Source organism: Mycteria americana, chromosome 9 (assembly GCF_035582795.1).
Source record: "Mycteria americana isolate JAX WOST 10 ecotype Jacksonville Zoo and Gardens chromosome 9, USCA_MyAme_1.0, whole genome shotgun sequence".
NCBI classification, from domain to species: Eukaryota; Metazoa; Chordata; class Aves; order Ciconiiformes; family Ciconiidae; genus Mycteria; species Mycteria americana.
This window is the reverse complement of record NC_134373.1, coordinates 42,356,408-42,379,068: the sequence shown is the minus strand read 5'-3', so window position 1 is coordinate 42,379,068 and position 22,661 is coordinate 42,356,408. Positions and strand designations below refer to the sequence as shown.

Here is a 22,661-nt window from a genome sequence, read left to right as displayed (position 1 = left end):
ATATTCAAACCAGCCTGTAGGAACCAGCTTGTCTCTAACTCATGGAATTTTGCTAGCATCCTCTTTGGTACAGGTATGTCAAATCCCCATCACTATAGCCTACGAAGGATTTGCTGTACTAAGGAAAACTGCTGCCTTTCAAACAATTTTATGAAAGCCAGAGGACAAGAACAGCTTCAGAGGACGGTTTTCCATTATATCTGTCAGCAGTCTGACTTCTGAACAAGAGCATTGTCTTACCACTGCTGTCAGTCAGCCTGAGACCCAGTATCTGTTTATTTTCAGGTACAACTCTTGCTCTTAAGGAGAACTACATTCTTTTTAATATACAATTATAATATATGTATAAGATAAAAAAAATAATTAAAATCAACCATTTAATAAAATGTCTAATTTTCCAGAAACAGTTGTCTACTGAATCTCAGATTTGCAAGAGAGGAATTAGCTACAATTAGCGAAATGCAAGAAGCTGCTAAATACTAAATAAATTATAATATTCAACTTCTCTGCTACAGAAAACTGATGTATTAAAATAGAGATAAAATAAGCAAATAATTACTGCTTTAACTATTTCACTTTAAAATGGATTTGCAGTTCAAACCAGATGCAAAAAGTTTAAGAGAATACTTAAATAATAGTAAAGATACAAGCTCAACATATTTACTAATAAAAGAATTAAATTAATACTAAGTAAAGATAAAATTTGACTATTCTAGTGCTGCTGACCAAAACAACACACACTCGGTGTTGGTCCTAAAAAGTCGCCTTTGGAATTGAATAGTGCCCTCAACAGTGTTATGAGACACATGGAATAAAATGTGTAAAGCACCAAGGAGACATTTTTAAATATAAACCCATATAATGGCTGAGAATTTCTCAGCCAGGTAGGTTCTGAAAACGAGAATGTAGAAAATAACTTGTGAAGCGCACAGGAGACTTTGGAAATAATTCCTAAAAAAGGAAGCAATGAAAGTTTATCTGGAGTATTGTCTACCTTCTATGTCAGAATTGGTTGTCATATTATCATTAATGGAATATTTTGCAAATGAAACAGTTCAGGAGAACCACTGGAGAACAGAAACACACAATTTCACTCTGTTCTACTGACTGTAATACAAAGCACTGAGAAAACAGTCTTGAACATACAGAACAATTCAAAGAGCATTCAAAAAAATTTTTGTTTCAAGTATTTTCCAAAAAACTAAGAATCTATTTTAACAATGTAATATTGCAGTGCACATACCGTATAATAACATTTAGTGCTTCATATTCAACCACCATAGACTGTACATCTCCTTTAGTAAGTATTGTTTCCAGGGTAGAAATAATACTGGACACCTGAGGAAGGAAGAGAACATTAGAGTGAGCACCTAAAACCAAATATTTCCATGAGGAGCTGGCATTATGAAATTTTGTTTCCCCAGGACTGTGCCTTGTGTTTGGATTATGCTGGGTCTAGTTTTAAGGTTAGAGCTCTGACCAAACTGGAGTATTCACAACATTTCTCCCCTATGCTGCTGGACTGGCATCTAATAGAATTGCTCACACTGCAGCTTCTCCCTCAAGAGAAGCAGTAATTTGTTGGCTCTTTTCCCTCTGTAGCTGCCCTTACAATTTTTCCAAGAACTTGGGCCCTATGCTTGGCTGTCAAATTTGATGGAAAACGACCTTCAGATTCAAAAGCTACTGAGTGGAGAGTGACCAAGAGACTGCACAAGCCTCATCTCCCTAGGAAGTCAGGCCACACAAAAAGAAAAGTGAAGAAACTTACCTCCTTTTTAACAATTTCAGAAGGAAACGCTTGCTTAGAGATCACCCAAAGTGCCCGAGTGCGTGTGTTTTTGTCTGAAGTTTTTACAGCAACACTGTTCACCATCAAAAGCAAGTCTTGTATTTCAGTTGCTGAAAGTAGAATGCACAGCACTCAAATTTTGTTCACGCGGTTCTGAGCAGCTTCTTAGCAAGTTTCAGGTCATTTTGCTCAGTTAACATTACTAAATATCCATTCAACTAGAAGTCCCAATGGACGTGATTTAATGTCTTCAATGTTACTTTTTGGCAATTTTTTGAAATTTCTCTCAAAATAAACTGGCAAAAAAGCTCAAAGTGTATTAATATACAGATACTATTAATGTATATCTACATTACCATTATAAGATACCAGAATACCATGAAGTTAGAAGACAAATGTACCTAAAAACACTAGAGCTAAAGACTAAATATTTAATTATTCAAAACTTCTTGGATTTCAAGTGAATTTAGCAGCACTTTGTCTGATCAACTTCACTGCTATACTGACATGTATACATTCATTTTAGGGTCTACAAGAGGCTTTATTATTAAAGAGCACAGTAAAGTTGTAACAGAGGTATCCGAGCTCATTACACAAAAAAAGAACAAGGCTAACATAGGGCTTGCATGCAACCAGGAAGACAGATGGAGAAGTCCATGTAGTCCTTTAAAACTCAAAACTACTGAAGCCTGATTTGTTACAAATCTGGGTTTTGTGGGTAAATGATCTCACTCTCAGACAAACTTAAACTCACATACACTCCCTTCCTCAATTAAGGGTACATAAGCTTTTTGTCCTCCCTTCCTAACTCTCCAGTGTTTTCAGGACTTAATTATTTCTGAAGCCTGACATTCTCTAACAAAATTGACTGTAATATATCAACTGGTTAAAAAAAGGTATGGGGGAAAAGAAAGGAAAGGGACCACATAGACATTATTATAGATGCCTCATTCTCACAGGCTAAAGTCTGAGTAACAGGAAAGCAGGACACACCAGAAAATGAGTAGAAGAACTGAGAGAAAGAATCAATTTCAATAAACAGAATGGCAGAGTCACAAGAAAAAATGCTCTCTGCACATCCATCCACACATATGATTTTGTTCAGTCTTGCCTGAAGTTAAGTTTCTCTCCAATAAAGGTCATTCCAGAACATTTGTCCAAGATTATTTAATGCTTCTCAGAAGAAGAAAAAGAATAATAATTGGCAGTATGACATTTGTTATTACCATTTGAAGAGTCACTATAGACTCTGGCACCATCAAGGCACCACGCAACAGCCAAATGATTATACGTTTCCTTCTGTGCCCACGAAAGGCTTAACCGCTTTCCACCACCACACAACCTGTCTCTCTGACACACACACGGACAGCTGACACTGAGCAGCTTCTGATCACGTTACTGCAGCTGGATACGCCTGACTCCCGCAACAAGTAACAGGCACCTTGCGAGGACCAGCCAACTTGGACATTAGCTCTCCCCTAGTAACAACACCCAGTGTTTTTACCATGATGCACAACCTCAAGATCTCAGCAGCAAGACCTTTTGTCAAAGGGATTTAGCACTTTCTAGGAATGTAGGTCATCGGGTTTTGGATTACTTTAAATTAGTTTAATTTGAAATATTTACCAGCACAATATTTGGGGTTGGACTAGATGACCTTTAAAGGTCCCTTCCAACCCAAACCATTCTGTGAGTCTATGATTTAGTGTAACAACCAGGAATCACCAGGTAAAGGCTGGAAAACACTGAAAAGCACTACTACGCATACCCAAATTCCACAAGCAAAAAAGCCATTCTTCATTCTTTTTCCACCTGGACGTCTTTTTTCATTACTAATTCCACAAAACTAATTACAGTACCTAACTGCTACCAAAGCATTTAATGACACTAGAAGTTAGTAAAACAGCATTAGCATAACAGCATGAAAAACACATTACAAGTTTTTTTGTACAAGATGGAATTAGTGAACTGATCACACTGCTCATACTAGAGCCAAAACCACTGCACCACTTGGAAACTGTAAACTTTGTCAAAATTAAAGTGTATGCTAACAAAGAAATAAAGAACAAACTCTGCTATACACACACACACACACAATTACCAGCACCCACACTGAAGTCTGTTTGCTTACCAGATAATTCAGATGTAATCTTTGGATTAAAAACGCAGAATCCTAATGCCTGTAATGCTGCATTACTTAGCTCTGAGTTTTGACTAGAAATGTGTGCCTGAAAAAAACCATAAAGTCTCAGTTACAGAAGTAGCTGTAAAGCACTGTCTTAAGACCAACGCTTCTGCTCAAAGAAGAGCGCGCTGTCAAAAAGCAAACACTTGATGCAAAATACACCCATGTAGGAAAGCCTTCCTGATTACATACACTCCAAACCAATAAAACAATTTGAGGTTCTGAAGACAGTTTTGTTCTCTGTAATTTAGACATCTTTTCTGAAGTAAGTTCTAAACATCCAAAGTTCTTTACTTCTTCGCTTGTTATGTACTATCACTTGACTCTCCAATTGTTTTTAAATATCTAAAACAGAAGGGAAAAAGAGATGGCTAAGAACAGTCTTTACATTAATCTTCCAAAAAAGTTTGACATTTACTGCATATTCCAATTCCCTGAAGTGTTTCTAAAGGCATAACACACCGCATCTTTTCTGGCTGGAAGATCAGCTTTGACCACATAACACTGCCTGAACACACCCAAGACTCTGTATTTTATTTTTTCTGCAGCAATTTCTAGTAACAGGGAAGATGTATTTTGCCAACAAACCCTTACTGCTACGTCACTAGCTTGAATTCTTATTAACTGAACTCAACTTTAAGTCTTACAATGGCCGCTGACCTTGACCACCTAAACATATCTTTGTTCACTGAAGTGTAGAAAATTGAATGGAAAAGACATACCTTAAACACTTTGCAAAGCTGAGGAAAGCGTCTTCTGACATCTGCAGTGAATTCTTTGCCTTCCTCACCCGTCAAGCGACTTTAGCGAGCAGAGGGAAAACAAGCAATATTCAGAGGTTAAACATGTTATAATTGACATAACTTTAAACTTCTAATACACAATTAATTAGCTAATATGGAACCATTTCTTTCCTTAGAAAGCTAAAACACAACACTGAGAAATTAAAGAGCAAAAATGCCAGTCACCACACAGTTAGTCTGACATATCAGTAAAATAGTGTGTTATACAGTACACGCATCTCAGTATACTGGAAAAAGTCAAGTGACTAATGACCCATTTTGTGCTTATGGAGCATAAAAAACACAGTAAGGGCTTTCATTTTTTGTCAACTTTAACAAAAACATTAAAAGTTAATATGCCAACTTTAAATGGCTGCTGAAAATTAGATAAACTTTCCACTGAAATATAAGAGCTTAGAAAGCCCATTCCTCAAAAGTAATTCTAGAATGCAGGCTCCCCACTCCAGACAAGTCCTGGTTTGACAACTAGCAGCGATGACTGCACATACATGAACACCATCCATACAGAAAAGCTATACTTACCCTATAAAACGTTAACAATTGGTTTTACATAGCAAAAAACCAACCATATTAAGTGCAATCATCCAGAAGGCAACCTGAGAGATCTGTTGTTGCTTAATACTATCTTTAAGTTAGGATGGGTTTTTTTTGTCAGTTTTTACTAGAAACCTGTAAAATCTTATAGTACGATCACTATCACTGATACCGGAGCAGTTACAGCTTTAAAAGTTACTACAAAAGTGAAAGACAGGAACTCAAGGGAGATACTGATGGAAAGCGATAACGCCTTTGCATATGCTAACAAATTCGAAAGATCCAGGTAAAAGCAGCACTTTTAAGATTAAGAAGTACCTTCCACAAAGAAGGAATGCAACTAAGGCAGGATCATTCCAAAACCCGAAAACCACCCCAAACCCCAACCTTTCTAATCATACAGTTGAAACGCAAGTCTTCTTTCAGTAGGAAAAAAGTTTTATTTCCCAACATTCCTTCACTCACCTCCACAGCTTCCCCAGGAAACGTGAGAGGAGAGGCTCTCGGATGAGCAGATCCCAGCAAACGCCCTCCCTCCCGCCTTCCCCCCTCCAGGCCCGCACGCTTTCCCGCGATCCCCAGCCGGCGGCCACGCAGCCCCAAGCCCTGCAGCTCTCCCCAGCCGCCCGAATTGCGGGCCGGGCAGAGGCTTCCCTCCCTGCTCCGCCGCGGCAGAGGCGGCTACCCAGGGCTCGCTTCCCCCTGCCCCCGGCCGGGCCGGGCCTGCACACCGCCCCCCTCCCCGGCCGCCGGGCGGACGGCACCGCCGCCCCCACCGCGCTGGCGGGGAGCCACGCAGGCCCAGGGCGGCCGCCGTCCCCTCAGGCGGCGCCGGCCTCCCCGCTCCCCTCACGCTACCCCCGCGACCGTGAGGAGACGGCCGCGGCCCGCACTCACTTGACGATAGTGAGGTGCGCGTCGGTGAGCTCCCCCGGCGGGGCGGCTGGGTCCTCCAGGGTCTCCAGCAGGGGCTGCAGGCTGGAGCAGGCGGCGGGAGCGCTCATGGTGCGGCAGGGCGGGGGCCGGGCGTCCTGCACGGCGAGCGAGCGGGCAGCCCAGTGCCACAGCCCCGAGCCCAGCCGCCGCTGGCCCCGCGCCGTCTCCCGGGCTAAGATGGCGGCGCGCGGGACTGGCGGCGCGCGGGCCCGGGCTGCGCCGGCCCAGCCAATGGGAGAGCGGGGAGGCGGGGCCGGCGGCCGAGCCGGAGGACATCGAGCGGCGCCACGCGGTTTCTCCGCGCGCTGCGGAGCGCGGAGCGATGGATTGTTTCCCGCGCCTTGCCGGCACCGTCCCGCGGCGGGCACCGCCCCTCGCCGCCGATTGGCGGCGGCCGCCCCGGGGGAGGGGAACCGCGAGGGGCTGCCGTCTCTGCTCTATCACCTCAGGCGGCCGCTCCCTTGGCCGCATCGGGGCTGTGCGCGTTCGGGCCTCCCAGAAACCCTTTCAGTCTACAAATCATTTATTTGTGACTGGAAAATAATCTCTAGACCTCCCAGAGCTGCTCAGCCGTTACAGTTGAGCTCCAGAAACCTACCTGCAGAAACCTGAAATTCCTTAAGACCAGATATGTGGGTCAGCACTATGAAACGTGTAGCCCCACAGGTGTTTCCAGTTGGGTTTTTTTGATGGCCATTTAACGGGGGGTCCCTGAGTAGGTGTGGGGTTTCCAAATGGCGAGGAAAAGTGAGTGCAACAGAAAGTGCCTGGGGTCTTCACTCCCCGCCATGGCTGCAGCAGCAAGTGCTGCCCAACATCCACTGCCATCATCCCGGGTGGGAGACGTTAGCACTTAGCTGTGCACGGTATATTCCCACCTCGTGGTAAAGCCACTGAGGGGGGACAAGTGATGGATGTGTGAATTTAGAGTGTTTGTGGGTATAATATGAAATAGTGGCAGAGGTAGCAAATCTGAAGTGTGGAGAAACCCATTTCCTCAGGGACAGAGATAGGCCTGAGCAGTAATGTTAATGGCTGAGTCTTTCTTAGTCAGCCGCAGGGCTTCATAGTGGCGTCGGAGATGCTTAGCAGGAGTGCCTGTTCTGGAAAGAAACTCGTCCCCAAACAGTGTTACCCCTCTGGCTCCATGGGGGTTTCCAGACAGGCAGATATTTCCTGTACACCCCTTGGTTCTGATCCGTATCAGTGCAAGACCTGTTGCTTCTCAATTAAAGAAATGACAAAAAAAAAAAAAAAAACCAACAAAAAATCACCCTGGGTCATAAACAAAATGTTAACAGTTCTCTTTGTGGGTTTTCCTTATTAACAAACACTTTTGCTGATCTTGGAGAACTGGAATGACATTTTGTAACCTGAGGATTGAACAGGTATATTCAGTCCGCTAGCTGGCAGGATTAAAAAGCCCCAGTAGATTTTAGGTGCAGCTTGATCCCATTAACCCCAGTGATACGAACTTTATTTTCTGGTGCTCACGTGAAGCATGAATAAAATGTTGGAAATGACAGGGAGAGAAACTGCAGTGCTAGCTGCAACATTGTTCTCCAGTACAGCCAGGAAGCAGGATTATATTCCCAGTGAAATTACAACAATAAAAGCTCAAAGATGAAATAAATTTAAAGAACTGAGAATTATAATAAATAAAGCAAATATGGGTCTGATTAGCTTAAGATTCTCCTCCTCTTGTGCAAAACTCTTTCTGAGGAATGCACAATTCGCCAAACCAAAATAATTCACAGGAAGAGTCTCAGTGGGCATTAGACTTGAGCAGATCTGGGGTCAGGAAAACATTCAGAGCGAAAGAAAGAAATTCTTCAAACTTATTTACTGGTTGAAATCAAGAAAAAGGTTTCAAAGTCCTCAAAGTTCTCAAGAAATAAAAATAATTCATTGGAAACTCAGGACATGATTAAAACAGAGGTAGCTTTAATGCTGCTTCAGACTGAGGAATTTAAACTGACGTTAAAAACATATGGAGAATGATTTATGTTCATCACTTCAAAATAGTACAGTCTTCTTAAAACCCGTGTAAACAACATACAGCATCTCAACAGTATCTTCTGAATGGATTTGCTGCTACTCAGTTAGCAATTTCTTCTGATGCTTCATCTCATCAGTTTTATTATCATTACCAAGTCATTGATTTTATTCTTTACTAAGTGAAATCAGAGAAGTAAAAGAACTTGAACATCTCTTCTCTGGATGAGAAAACCCTGACAAAATTAATTGAGCAGTTTCTGACATCTCACAACAAAATTATGACGATAATATAATTGACTCTGTGCTGTTCATGCTGCTTCCCAGTCTTTTGACTTCAGACAACTACATGGGTGGCTGCTAGGCCATCCACAAGATGAATTTATGTATCTTAAAAATAAGTTTACTCTAAAGGAAAATAAGGATAGAACAGCATATTAAATTTAAAAAGAAAATTGAAACAGTCACACAAAAAGTTTGTTCAAATGGTGCAAGAAGTGAGGAGAAGGAGCAGTTTATATAGAAAAATAATCTTTAAATCTTTGGTAACAATGAATTCTTCAGATTTTTACAGTACTTGTAACCTAAAAATAGTCTTCTATTACTCATGTAAGTATATTTTATAATTTATTTCCTAGTATACTTTATTAACAAAACTTATATAAAAGCAGAAAATAAAAAGTCAGAGAGTTATGAAGAAAATGTCTTATCTGAAGAAACAGATATCCAAATTGGGTTCTAAAACATGTTCCTTAATGAGTGTATCTCATTACTCTGCTCACATAATGCCAAATTTTCCAGATAAGAAATTTGGTTTTCCTGGGGATGTTGTATTCTTTCCATCACTTGACTTTGAAGGCATGTCCATAGTAATATATCTAATTTGAAAACCACCAGCAGTCACTGAGGCATCTGTCAAAAACTTCAAGGTCATAACGTTGCCTGGGACAAGAAAAAGAAAAACAAAGGTTACATTTTCGGGTGGCATAAAAATGTGATATTTCAGAGTTATTTTTAAAAAGTGCTCTTTCTTGCTTGCTTCTGAGGTCTTTAGAGCAATCCACCTGGTCTGTCTACTTCCGAGCTGTGGCCTGGGAGGGTTCCATTAGCCCCATGGAAAACCAGGTAGATTTTCATCAGTTTTCTTTGTCTGCAGAGCCCAGAGGTTGATAAAGTTTTGCTGTACCCAGTGCTTTCTGCAAAGCATTTCTGCTTCTTTAAAATGCTGCTCTGCTTCACTCTACCTGTGAAATGTCACGCTTCACGTGTGAGACACATCTGGCACAGAGCCTCGTGGATCTCTAGGTGACACAGGGGTGAGGTTGCTACATCACTCTCCCGTGAGTGTCGTCTGCTCATCTCCACCAGGCCCGTGTAAACTGGGAGATGAGGGATGGCACAATTCAACTTTTTTGTTCTCTTTCTGCTGATTACAGCTGTGGACTGGCGTGTGGTAGCGTGAGTTTCTGCACATAGGCATCCCAGGGAATAGATATCCATAGGCTATCCCAGGGAACACGGCTGCTTCCTCGCACAGGTAGCCCGCGTGACATCTGTGCTACAGCAGCATTGCGATGCTTGAGCAAAGAGAGGTAAAAGTGGCTGCGATGGACATGTAATCAGACCTTGACCTGCTGTTTAAACGCACACACAGAAGAATGTCTATAACCAGCTTTGGAACTGTTCTTGCAGTCCTTCCTCTTGAAATGGGAAAAATTGGGGTGTGAAGGTTGTGCGCGTAGGTAGGGCTCGGTTACCGATTGCAGCTCTGCTGTATAAAGACGCCTGTGTGAAAACTCCTTCACGGGCGTAGGTGTACTACCTCTGCAAGGCCAGCAGGATGCACCCTGGTTATCTTCTAACCAGACTTTCTTTCTTTTACCTTTATTTAGAAGTAACCGCATTGATGAAAGAGCATGCTGGCGGTTTTGAGTAGCCGTTTATGACATGCCGGGCATGAAGCAGCGATTGTGTCTTTGGACATCTTTACCATATATTATTAGGAAGTAGGGACAAAAGGTGATTTTGGTTGATTTTTTTTTTTTTTTTTTTTTTTACCATAAAGAGTGCAAATACATTACCTGTGCTAATGATATCATCTGGCAGCTCATCTCCACAAAACCTGGAAAAAAAATATGAATGGTCATGACTAAATGACAAATGCCATACAAATATGCCATACCTCTGCTATATGGGGACCTACACTGAACGGTGGCTCTCGGGCTGTACTCTCCTTTGGAGCTGTAGCTCATGGGGCTAAACTGGTTATAGGTATTCAGTGTATGTAATTCCCCTCTATATGTTAAAGCATTTGCCTAAAGGGTTTTTGTCATTATCTTACAGTAAGGTTTAGGGACGGGAAAAATGCAGGAAACATTTTTCAATATCTGCAGGAAGTAAATGGTGCAAAACAAGAAAAAGAGCAATTTAACACGGCATTAAGGAAAAGAACAATGGCCCAAGGCTAAGAAAGGAAGAACATTGTGAAGAAAAACATCTGAAATTATCTGTAAAGGCAAAACAAATGGACTACATCCTTGCTTTGCTACACATGATTTGTAGAGAGGATATGAAAAGTGGCAAGAATTGGGAAGTGTTTTTTATCACTTTTTCTGGTTTATTTTTTGTTCTGGAAAATTGAGGTACTTCATACTAAAATATGACTGCTAAAGGACAAGCAAAAATATGACATCGAAGAGAAGAAAGTGAGAGTTAAGCAAAGAGGGAAACTAAATCTAGTAAGAGAGATGATACATAACACTTGTTCTGTTCTGATTTTGTTAGAAAACATTTTACTTCTGTAGCAAATAGTAACTTAAATTAAATACATTTTTGCTAACAGTTTAATGCCCCACCTCCTTCCTTTCAATTAAAGCAAATACAAAATACCGTTTGAGATTGCTCAGAGTTCTTCCTGTAAAATGATAGAGAATTAAGATAAGCAGCTAACTAAAAAGTCTTGCAGCTTTCTTTCATGTAATTTAACAAAGCAGAAAAGGGCAAAGCGCAATTCTGTGAAGCTCTTTACAGGCCTGTGTTAATGACAGTAACGTAAATTGCCAGGAAAGATAAGTCAGGTACTATTGCTACAAGTATTATGGGCATATCAGAGGTGCTAATTGGATAAGGTAATACAGTGTTCTTCTGAAATAACGTTCTGGGGAAAAAATTAAATCATTTGCTTATTTGCATATTCAAGCTGGAATTGCTTTACCTGCCCACAAAGCCATTGATATCATCATAGCTATCATAGATTTCCAAGAAATCAGCCATGCAAGCAATGTCGTCTTCAACATCAAACTCCAGAAACTGTAGATGAATACGTTGTCCATACTTTACTCTAATATGCCAGTAGCAAATCTGCTCATTTTCATACTCATTTGGGTAGCCTGGTGACTTAAAAACATGTTTTGAATCTGTGAAGACTCCACCACATTCTTTTCCTAAGACACAAATAAAAACATAAGAGTTTAAATATTCATTCTGGATATGGCTATGGTTGAAATCTTTGCGCACTTTGACCCAGCAAATCCGTAGAAAATCACATAGGAACACCCAGCGTGATAGCACTTTTCAGATATTTAAGCACTCAGTATTCACAAAAAATGTCAGTCATTCCTAGCTTTTGGGAGCAGATATTTTGGAAACAAGAGGCATGATCCAAAACTCACTGAATTCAGAGGAAAAGCTTTCATTGAATGCAGTGGACTTTGGGATGGAGCTAGGGTGTTTTATGTAAAAGGCATTTGGGATTTCTGGCAATGTCAAACTGCAAGCTTTACAGCTGTACTTGCAAGTCAGCCTGGCATTCAGTTTCATCCTTTCTTCTTCAAAAACCTCTTGAAAGTGTGTCTTCTACAAAAAAACTTATAAAGGTTAGTGATCACATACATTGTGTTGTACTCCTTGTATTGCTGCAGCTCTTCATTCCCTTTGGAATGTCTCCTTTGGGACGAAAAACACTCATTCCAGTTTGATTCGGTGGCCATTTGAACTTTACCAGCCCCCCTGACAGTGGGACCAACCAGTTTGGGGACCTCACACTGCCTGACTTTAGGATTTGTCAGAGTTCCCCAAGCTCAGACCTGGGGGACAGGAGGTACTTTCTAAGGGTGATTCAGGGCGCGTGAGTTAGGAGCCTTAAGCTGGATAGTGTGATTAACTCTCTTAGTCTGTACATTGTCCACGAGTCCCGTACTTTTCAGCTCCAGATCATTGCTAGGTTGGATGTACATTTCAAACATGCAAACAGTTCCATGAGTTCCTCTTGACTTCTTTAGCATCCTAGAGAAGAGGATAGGCTCCGTTCAATCAGAGATTTGTCTTTGTTCCCCCAGGCTACTTGTCTCCCACCTGCAAACAGGCAGCTCTTGCCAGGCTTTCTAGCAGACTGTCCATCAAGCGTGAATACCTACCCTTTTAATGGGAGAGACTCAAGTGTCTGCTGGGTGTTGGCAGTTCTGGTTTCCTTTTGTCCTCTAACCAAACAGTGCATTTGGAACGTAAGTACCTCTCAGCCCAGAGGAGAAGGCTGACAAAGTCGGGCTGACAGTTTACATGCAGTAATAATGCATGCAGTAGTCTCTCTTGCAGTTCCCGTTGTATGCTGAACATCTGTGAATGTCCCCCACCCCACAGAGCTATTTGATTAACAACTGTCCAGCTAACATAAACAAGCTCAAGCCCTGTGAGCGCAAACAAAATGTGCACAGCTGTACAGACGTCACGGACAACTCCAACTTTTGGCTCTGCCAGGCAGGGTAGTACACTTGGAGTCGTAGGAGAGCCAAGCAGTGCAGAAAGTTAAGCTTTGCTTTTCTTATTGGTGCCTACTTTTTCTGTCTTCCCTGCTACATGAAGTGATATCAAGCTAAACTGAAACAGCGGCCATGTCAATATTTCAGTCATCTGCAGTGTAGTGAATGGCGGGGAATGGAGAGTTGTCCCGCATCTGGCGAAGTCTTGTCCGTCGTGTTTGAACCATGTCTCCAGATCTGCTTTGGAGATCCACTTGTCTCCATCTAGTTACACATGCACACAGACACACACACAAGCTCTGCTGGGAGCTGGATCTGTCAGGCGTTTCAGTCCCAGACATGGCATGCATTTGCAAAAGTTGTTCTATCTCAGGCACAAGAAAGAAGGAAAAAGGGTTAAGACTAAATTTAGCCTGTTCACAGGCAAAATACCTGGAAAGTGGTTCCCATGCTAGACACCTCAGATTAGTTACTTAAATGGAATTGTAGGCTAAATGTAAATACTCTGATACAAAATGACATTCACACATCATATTGGAAATATTACTTAACTTTGTCATCAACAACAGCATATCGTTACATTTTTAGTGTCTGAAAGGACTTTGCTTAGGCCCAGTTATATACAGTACAGTGCAGTGCAGAGACACTGAGCTCTGAGCAAGCCACATCAGCTATAGGTAACAGCAGAGGGGGCTTGGTGCAAGGCTCCAAATAAATTTGTATCAATATGCCCCCTACGTCCCCCTTCTCAGACAGCGTATTTAGGGTATTGAAGCTAACTCGTTCAGAGCCTGGGTGCCTTTGCACAGCCAGATAGCATGGCGTGTAGTCATCGTTTTAGACCCGAAGAGCAATGGGTTGTTTTTATACACACCGTTAGGGTTATAGCAGTAGGCATCCCATCTCTCGCTTCTGTTGAGGCGAATCCCGTAATCAACAATACCAGTTTTTCCAAAGCCACAGTTGGCTCCAGCTTTTACTATGGGATAACCAACTCTGCCCTTTGCCATCCAGCCAGCAGCACACACATGGAAACCTGCAACGGGGAGAAAATGAGACGTGGATGTCATAAATCAATCCTAGGCAAGAAACCTGGCTTTTTATTCAAGTAAGTAAAGTCTTACTCAAGCTGATCAATGACTTGGGTGTAATTGGCTTAACAGAAATTGAACTACAAGAAAGAACAGTACTTTGAGAGGATAATTTTAAATGCAGAATATAAAATTGAATTGCGTTCTCCACAATATGATTATTGGTTCTTCTTTTGAAAACAAAAGCCAAATGCAGATGGACTATATAGTTTCCCGGGTAGTCAGTTTTAAGTGCTGTACCAGCATTTGTAATTAACTTACATATTGGATGAGTTATATAAGTGTGTTCTTTGTTTCCCTTTTGAAGTCATAAAAATTTACTCAATCCTACCTCAAGAGTTTGCAGCATTAAGTTCTGAGAATGAATAAAATACTACATACAAAAGACAGCTAAGAAAGCAAAGTATTTACTTAAAATACTTTCCATTTAAATTTAAATACCTGAAATGCCTCAAGTATTTCTTGCCAAACAAAAAGATCCTGTTAATGCATTTTGTGGCTGAGAACTTAAAAACAATAGCCAAAGAATGCAATGTTATTCACTGTCTGGTAGAGACCAATTCAATGTTTTCTGCGAGACGAACTGGAACATATTTGTGGCGTCCTAGGACTGTGAGCTACTCAGAAGAGACAAAAGTACCCTTTTTACATGTGTGCTGGTGCTGAGAGCCAGCTTCTGACTCAACAGCGTAGCCTGCAAATTTCTAGAGATATCTTCCATTGTTTTCCTAATGCTCTGAATGAACTAATGATTTCTTATTAGGAATCAAATAGCAATACAGTAGAGCGCTCGCTCAGCTCCGCTTTTCACTCCAAGCACACCACTCGCTCTCTCTCAGAGCAAATATGGCTGGAATAAACATTATGAAAACGTCTTGATGGATGATATGAAAACTAGCAGTGCACATTTACTATAGAAGCTCCCTGGGGATAAACGCCTTCCTCTGCAGCCCCCAGCAGCATCCAGGTGCTGTAGCTGGGGAGGAGCCGCTGCTCCCCAGCTCAGCCGGATGGCTTTCCACTGGGTGTTGCTGGTTCCGGAACCGTGCTGCACCCAGAGCTCAGGGGGATGCGTAGCACTGTGTGCAGATGTTATCCCTGACAGCTCTGTAGGTAGCATGGTCACGCTCTGTTACTGAGGGGGGAAATCGATGCAACTTGGGCAAAAATCCAGGGAGTTTACAAGTCTCGCAGTCCCAGAGTTCATAACATTCATGAAACTACAAGACTGGCAACATTAGGAATGAGCGATGTGAAAAGCAAACAGCCATGATTTTTTTCGAACCTATTTTTCTTGCCGCCTCCAGCTGCTGATACGTGGCTAGATGTCCTCCCTCGTATTCACAGACTGCTTTCGCTTCTGCATAGGTGAGCTGGTACTTCCCAGAGCGTGACTCCCTGTGATACACTCCAGCTGCTCGTTCTGTGGGACCAAAGCGATAAATGATTTCAGTATTGTATCTCAGGTGGCCCACCTTCCGGGGTGCTCTCACCACCTCCAGCAGTTTCCCCAAGACCTGCACTTTGGGCTACTGTCCAGGTGAGAAGAGAAACAAAATGTTCAGCTAGGAGCTGTGCCACTTGGAAAGTGTCAGGAAAATATGTCCCTCCCAACCCAAAGGCATGTTTTTGCAACCCGAAGGTATGTTTTTGTTTGGGAGAAGTTTTGAACAACAGGGCTAGTCAGGGCTTGGTGAGTTTTTGAACAACAGAAAACCAACAAACACAGGGAAGGACTCCCCTAGGACTACTCAGAAGGCAGTAGTTATGGGAACGATCGGCTGGTGTCAGCATCACTAGTTCCGTGTATCCTGCCTGACTCAGGGGAAGCTCCTTCTGGATTGCTATCACAGCATACTTTTGGATCTAACTCTAAGTGCCTTTGTAGGATGAATCAGAGCTTTGTTTTGACTCTCCAGAGAAGTTAAATCAGAGCTACTTGGATAGAGGAGAGGCAAAAATTAAAGGGAATAAAAATGTGAAATAAAAATATCTGAGCTTGTGTCATAAAGGGCAGGACCAGAACAATTGCTGGCTGACATTTTTGCTGCACAGAAAATTAATACACTTTCTTCATTATTTTTTTCTTTGCTGTTGTAAGTACAAGATAAAGCAGCTTCCCAGGGAAACCTAGAAACTGTCAGTACAAGTTTTATAATCTTTTCATGTCGCACTTGTCTGATGCCATATGTATAGAAATCTGTCTCAGAACCAATCTGCATATCTAATCTGAACAGCGTTTTTGTTTAGATCTTTCTTATATTTAGTATAATCTGAGAGAACTGATCTGCATATCTAATCTGAACGGCTTTTTTGTTTAGATCTTTCTTATATTTAGTATAATCTGAGAGAAATGGCTGTCTGTAGCTATCACTGATCAACATGACTGAAAAACGACGCAAAACAGGAAGCATTTTTTACAGTGGTTATTTGTACCATGGGAAAAAAAGAATGTCTTTTCTAGGGACATACTTAGAGTCAGTAGTTTTGGCTAGGTTAGGATATTTTTTAAAAAAAACATGGTCACCACTGAATTGTGGTTAGCAATGGTGAGAACCCTTATTAGATAGAGAATGATGTTTGCCAATGTAGTTTTTGAACCCACAGTCACTGGCCTTGCGCCCAGTGAAGTAAATGATTTTGCTGACAGTAGGCTCAGAAGACCGAGAGCTGCTTCCTGTAACACCGCTGGGAATGTCACTGGCATGGGCATAGGATAACATATATTCCGTGGAAAAATCTTTCCAAAGAAGGCAGTTCCATTGCAAAGAAGAATCACAACAACTAACAGCTGTGGAATAATGGTAAGCTATACTAAAAAAAAAAAAACCAAACTATTTTAATTACAAAATTATTAATAGGAAGTATTACTTTTCATTCACTCAATAGTCTATCATGTCTAACGTGATAAATCTGCCCACTGCTTCTCTACAGTATGATTGCATTGGATTCAGTACGCATGAATTGAAAATCTGAGTACTACAGAAAATAGCACACCATTTAGCCTCACTGCACACTCAGAGGACAACCTGGAATTGACATTATTGATTGCTGCAGCTCATGGGGAAGTGAACTGAAAGGTGAATTGAAAAACACAGACTGTAGTCCTTGGGATTAGCTGAGCTGCCCCACCTAGACCGAGTCAAAGAGCAAGGGGCAGCTGAATTCTAAGGTTTGTCACCTTTGCAAAGGCGACCAGTCACAGCCAAAGCAAGAGCAGTCTTAAAGCTTATTATTGTCAATGATGTTTGCTGGTGAAAGCCCCCATCGCTCTGGCAGCCACCTTTGTAAGACCCACCCTGTTCCTTCCCTGGAACTGCTGCTGGATGTACGACCAGGGATTCGGGGGGAATCGCCACTGCTCAGACTCATCACTCTTGGAGCTGGCAATAAAAACTTACCATTTTTAGTTGTTCTCCTGGCTTTTTCACCTGGCAACATTGTTTTCAAATCTTATCCCTCAAAAGGTACCTACCCCCACCTATTGATGCTAAAATGTCACTATGGACAGGCATCACGTTTTGCAGAATATTGCTGGAAAGATCTGCTCTTCACAGTTTCTGCAAGGGCTGCTCCACCAACAGCAGCACCACTGAGTCTTCGTGCAACGCCTTGGCGGGTGGTGTTATCCTGCCGAGAGCAATCACCCATCTGTATCTCTGTTACTCCTTTGTAACATGACAAAAGTAGCCTTTGGAAAGATAGACCACACACAGGTACTCCACCAAGCTTTGAGATTTGATGCTGGCTCGGTGTGTCACAGTTTAAGGATGCAGTATTCCCTAACAGTATATCCTAATTAACTGCTCAGATCTTTCACTGGCATTTTTTCCCCTCCCTCTTAATTACATTAGGGGCTGTACGGAAAGATAAACTGCATCGGCAAAAACAGACCTAGGTCAAAGCATTGTACTTATTAACTATTAATATACATTTACATATGTATGTATATGTATATACATATATACACATATTCAAAGTCATGCATGAACACAAACACGCACAAATTACTATTAGTCATGGCCGTGTAGATAAACCTGCATGAAATGTTGTTTTTACTGGCAAGCACAAGCGCACGCCTACCACTGTAAACGCGTACCGTTCATATACCATGGGGCCGGCACTACAGAGTACGACCTGTCCGAGCCTCAGCTGGGCATCTTCTCTGATGGGAGATTCTGCCTGAAGGCTGCTCTCTTTATCTGACCTGCCTGAAATCTCCTCTTCCTGGACAACAGTGAGAACTTTCGGCAAAGTTCGTTCTCTCTTTGCCTGAAAACCTGCATATTGGGACTGTTCCCCCAGGGATTTCTCCACCCACTTTTCTTTGGTTCTTACTCAAAAGGCCATGGGTTACATGGCTGAGAGAACCTGTTTCTTCCAACTCACATTTCTTAAAATCTCTCCTTGAAGTCCAGGGACAGCAGGATCCTGCAAGGACAGTGACCCTCTACTCACCCACAGCAGCAGGAGATGGTAAAATGGAGCCAATCTCTTCTGCACAAACACAACAAGCATGAAATACGGCCTAATAAAGGACCCTCAATATGCATGAGACAAATACTAAATGCTAAATAAAAAGAAATATTTAACTTTTAAGCAGAGGATGGCTACGTAGAGTTACTGGCACAGGCCTCTGCTAACGCGCACGGTCATACTCCGAGAACTCCACCAAAAGGGGTAGGTATGGCCCCTAAACCGCCCTGACACACGGTGTGCAAGTGGGGATGAAATTCTGAACACAAAGAGTGCAGCAGATGTCCTGGGAAACCTACTTTGTGGCATTAAGAACTGGCACTCAGATAAGCATATGAGCACATTTGGGCAAGACTGCTGCAATCCTCTCATCAGTTTACAATAAACCTTTGGTTATAATGTGCTTGTGTCAAAAATGAGCAACAATAAGATTGCATTCACATAAGAAAGACATTAACAGGAAGGTGATACAGTCAGCTGCAGCAGGACTGCATGCTTACTGAGAAAACAAAAGATGTTTTGTAACAAGAAAAAAGGTAAAAGACATGAGCATTTCTAGACTGGCATTAATTGAACATTTTATATTTGTGGTAACGATTTGTTGAGGAAGAAAGGTAAAATGGAAAGCTCCCTTCATTTTCAATTTGGTCTTGATAGCGCTTTATCAGAAGAAGAGGAGATAAGCAAAGCTCAGATGTCACTGCACATTCCTAGGTTTTATTCAGGGGAGGGGGTCTTGCTTTAATGCTCGTGCATAGCGAGTATGAGGCCAGGGTTACTCGTTTTACTGTTCAAGTTACACTTTTTTTTTTAAATGTAAAGATGTATAAATTGGATGGCTGTGATTTTGCCAAATTTTTCTTCCTTTATAGATAATGTCACTGAATTCCATTGGTAATTCAATTAACTGCATTTTGAGGTTTGTTTCAATAATTTTCTTGCTTTAGTTACGCTAGATGGTGCATTTCTAAAGGAGCTTCAACAGAGTCCTGGAGATAAGAAAGCAGAGTGGTTATTTCAAAGTTGCACACTGTGCTTCCAGATTTTGTGTATGTTTGTTTATTTAGAACAAGTCATCAGTTTTTATCCTATGGTTTATTTTTATTTACTCTCACAGTAAATACTAAAGGTGTAGCAAGACATAATTTTATTATGCATTCCATTTAACACTCTCTTTCTTCATTTTAAAGAATTAGAAATTTTTTTCTTCAAATTGACTTCAATTTGTAAAACTGCTTAAACGATCACTGTTACCACAAATTCACATTTATGTTGTAGAAGCCCCCCTAAAGGCTACATGCAGGGTGGCTGGTTGCAGCAGTCATGTGGATATACCAATATTTGCAAATAAAACACCCAGGACCCATTCTCTGTCCATGAGTGCAAGTGGTATGGTGGGTGCCTGAGCTCTCTTCCCCGTCATCAGGGCGGTCTCATCCAGGGATAGTCCGTGGCCTGGCTCTCCCTGGCGCTGCACTGCAGTACTCTTTAGAAGACCACTGGCTGGCTGAGAGCAAAACCGTGCCAGGGAACACGAGAATGGTCAAACCCCAGACAGGACCTGTGCACGGCCATGTGCTGCTCACTGGTGCAGGGGCAGCCTGTACGGGCTACAGATAAACAAGGGGCCTGACCCAGCAAGCCGCTCTGCTCATTGCTCTGACCACATCCCTTCCATAGGAGAGTACCCATCACAGCCTGTATCAAACTCGACTTCTCTGCCCCTACTATCAGGGCTTAACACAGCCTCGGTCTGACTTCTCTTCTGTGTCTCCTTACTGTTATTCCAGCCAAGAATACAAGCTTTGCTTGTTTCTCACACAAACCTCTTCTCTGTCATCCTTTTTTCTGAACAGCAGCCACTTGAGGTGGTGCATGAAGCTGCCAAGCTGTCCTCCCTTGGAGCTCTCCCCCACCTGAGCACCTTCAGCAACTATGGGACACAGCAGGCATGTTCCAAGTTTAGAAAGAAAGAGAATTCATTAAAAATGTGCAGTCAAATGGAAAACACTATAGATCGCTTCTCCTTCCCATTTATGTTCCTGTTAGTTTACACGGTCCTCTGAGAAGGGACTGGAGTCACGTGGTTGCTGCACCAGCTAATAGAGCCTGGCCCAATCCCTCATGAAACGTCTGAGCACAACAGAAACGTGTACCTGCTACAGGAATTCCTTAAAATCCTTAAAGAAATACACAACATTCTAGAGAGGCTAAAGGAGCTTGTAAGTATTTGTCCATAAAATGGAGCACTCGGTGCATATTTTTGTTTTGGCATCCTTGATGTGACTATATTCTAAGTATGTTTTCCTGTTGTATTGGATAATTATAAAGATCTATAAAAGAACTCTAAGAGCTATTTAAACCCACTTGAGGCATAAGAAACTATTCCCATAGCATTTTTTATAGCCCTTTTGAAATCTTCTCTCCACTGTTTAATGATGTGAACAAACCAACGGCCAAAACATATACATTTCTGTACTTTCCTAGAAACCTAGGAAATATTATTGCTATTATTTCCAGATCATTTAGTTTCCTATGCAGGACCCCAGGCATTTGAAGTATGTTCATGCAGAAAGTAATTCATTCCTTTGGCAAATGTTTCTTTTCATACTCGTTTTCCTTCATTAGAAACAACTGTTATTTAACGCTGTTTTCACTTTACCTCATGCTGTAGGACAATACATTCAGATGAAATATTCCGTAACTACTTTTTCCTGCACTTCAGAGAAACAGTAAAGACAGTAAGTTCATAAGGACAAAACTTACAGTCACTACTCAGATAAAATGATCACCAATTTCAATGCAGGATTTTGCTAATATTAATGCATGGCTCAATTTTGTATGGCTAGGTGCTCGTCTTTATACTGTTAGACAAACACAGTGACTTTTGCAGCAAAACATTCATGATTAAATTATTTCTTACCTAACCAAATAGAGTTATGCAGCACTCCGTCCTTGAATCCCCATGCTTGAGCCTTGTTCCACAACAGGGCAGAAAAGAAAATTAGTGCAATCATCTCTTCCGAACTATTAGGCTGTAAATATTCCCTGTTAAAACACTCAGGGTAACCTCTGCTAGCAGCTGGCTAGATCCTATTGGAACATCTGCTAGCCAGATCTTAAATAGTGCTTTCAGCTGTGAGGTCAGCAAGCCTGCTCCAATTGTGCTTGCCGTAGTATTATTACACAATTAAATGTGATGTCTGCAGTCGTCCATGTGACTCACTTTTGGCTCTCTTGATTCCCAGTGTGTCCAAGAAACCATTCTATCCCTCACTACTGCAGCACACATGAACACTTTTCAAGCCAAAGTCTGTTCATTCTTCAGCACTCGCTGTCTTCAAATTCCACAAAACAATAAAACTAACAACCAGTTTATCTGCTTATAGTGTTGCTAGTCACACCATTTACAGGACCGAAGAGAATCACACATACTACCTCTCATTCTCATTTAAACATTCTGTTCTTTTGTATATAATTTGGATTTAATTTCACAGTGACCTAATCAATGAAAAAATGTAAAGAGACTATTTTGCATTGGCTGTTTGAATTCAGTTTCCCCACACGGAATCTGTAATTGCAAGTCAAACTCCCAGATCAGCATAAAACTGCAAGTGTCAAAAACAGATGCTCTTTGTTCTGCAAGTGGGAAATAAAGCGAAAATCTTCCCCTCCAAACCACAGTTTAAAATCTGATTCATAGCGTGACAGCTGTCTGCTTGTCTTCCCTTCTGGCTGAAAGTGAATACTGCAGCTGCTCCTTGTGGATGAGTGGGAGAGCAGAAAGGGGGAAAGATGAGAGTATGGAAAATGGTCTGGTGCTCCACACTCCTGAGCAGCCATTGGAAGACTCTGCTCTCCAGTTCTGATAACATTTGTAACTTCTGAGTCAGGAGCTATACAAAAAGATGTGCTCATGACCATGAACACAATCAAAATAAATGAAAAGGAAAGGGTGGAGGACTCTGTGCCTACTCAAAAATATTTTACATTGATGACTGTTGTACCAACGAGGAAGGTATTCTTCATCACTCCAGTCTTAACATATAATGCTGAATGCCTAGCTACATTGTATACACAGACACACACATG

General features: G+C 41.8%; 2 protein-coding genes across 3 annotated transcripts in view; both read right to left on the bottom strand.

The window, feature by feature from the left end:
• Positions 1-6,450, bottom strand: part of RIF1 (replication timing regulatory factor 1) — a 37,186-nt gene extending 30,736 nt beyond the window's left edge. For both annotated transcript variants that reach the window (XM_075511691.1, XM_075511692.1), the window contains exons 1-5: positions 6,212-6,450; positions 4,700-4,778; positions 3,924-4,020; positions 1,772-1,902; positions 1,244-1,338 (exon numbers count right to left, since the gene is read on the bottom strand). In XM_075511691.1, coding sequence (XP_075367806.1) covers positions 1,244-1,338; positions 1,772-1,902; positions 3,924-4,020; positions 4,700-4,778; positions 6,212-6,318 — 509 coding nt within the window. In that variant the 5' untranslated portion in view covers positions 6,319-6,450. The remainder of the gene's footprint in view (positions 1-1,243; positions 1,339-1,771; positions 1,903-3,923; positions 4,021-4,699; positions 4,779-6,211) is intronic.
• A 1,722-nt stretch (positions 6,451-8,172) lies between these two features.
• On the bottom strand, positions 8,173-21,671 carry TNFAIP6 (TNF alpha induced protein 6). Its single transcript, XM_075512584.1, has 6 exons — positions 21,493-21,671; positions 15,379-15,516; positions 13,877-14,038; positions 11,460-11,688; positions 10,327-10,367; positions 8,173-9,187 (listed from the first exon to the last, which is right to left on the bottom strand). The coding sequence occupies exons 1-6, from the start codon at positions 21,584-21,586 to the stop codon at positions 9,024-9,026; spliced, it is 828 nt and encodes a 275-aa protein (XP_075368699.1). The 5' UTR covers positions 21,587-21,671; the 3' UTR covers positions 8,173-9,023.
• Between the last annotated feature and the right edge of the window lie 990 nt (positions 21,672-22,661).

Excerpts from the sequence above, each read along its gene's own strand:
- TNFAIP6 (XM_075512584.1), bottom strand. The coding sequence starts at position 21,586 with ATGATTGCACTAATTTTCTTTTCTGCCCTGTTGTGGAACAAGGCTCAA. Across the intron at positions 14,039-15,378 it reads GGAGGCGGCAAGAAAAATAG|GTTTCCATGTGTGTGCTGCT; the intron begins GTTCGAAAAAAA and ends TCCCCGTTGCAG. Across the intron at positions 11,689-13,876 it reads CTACTGCTATAACCCTAACG|GAAAAGAATGTGGTGGAGTC; the intron begins GTGTGTATAAAA and ends TTTGTGTCTTAG.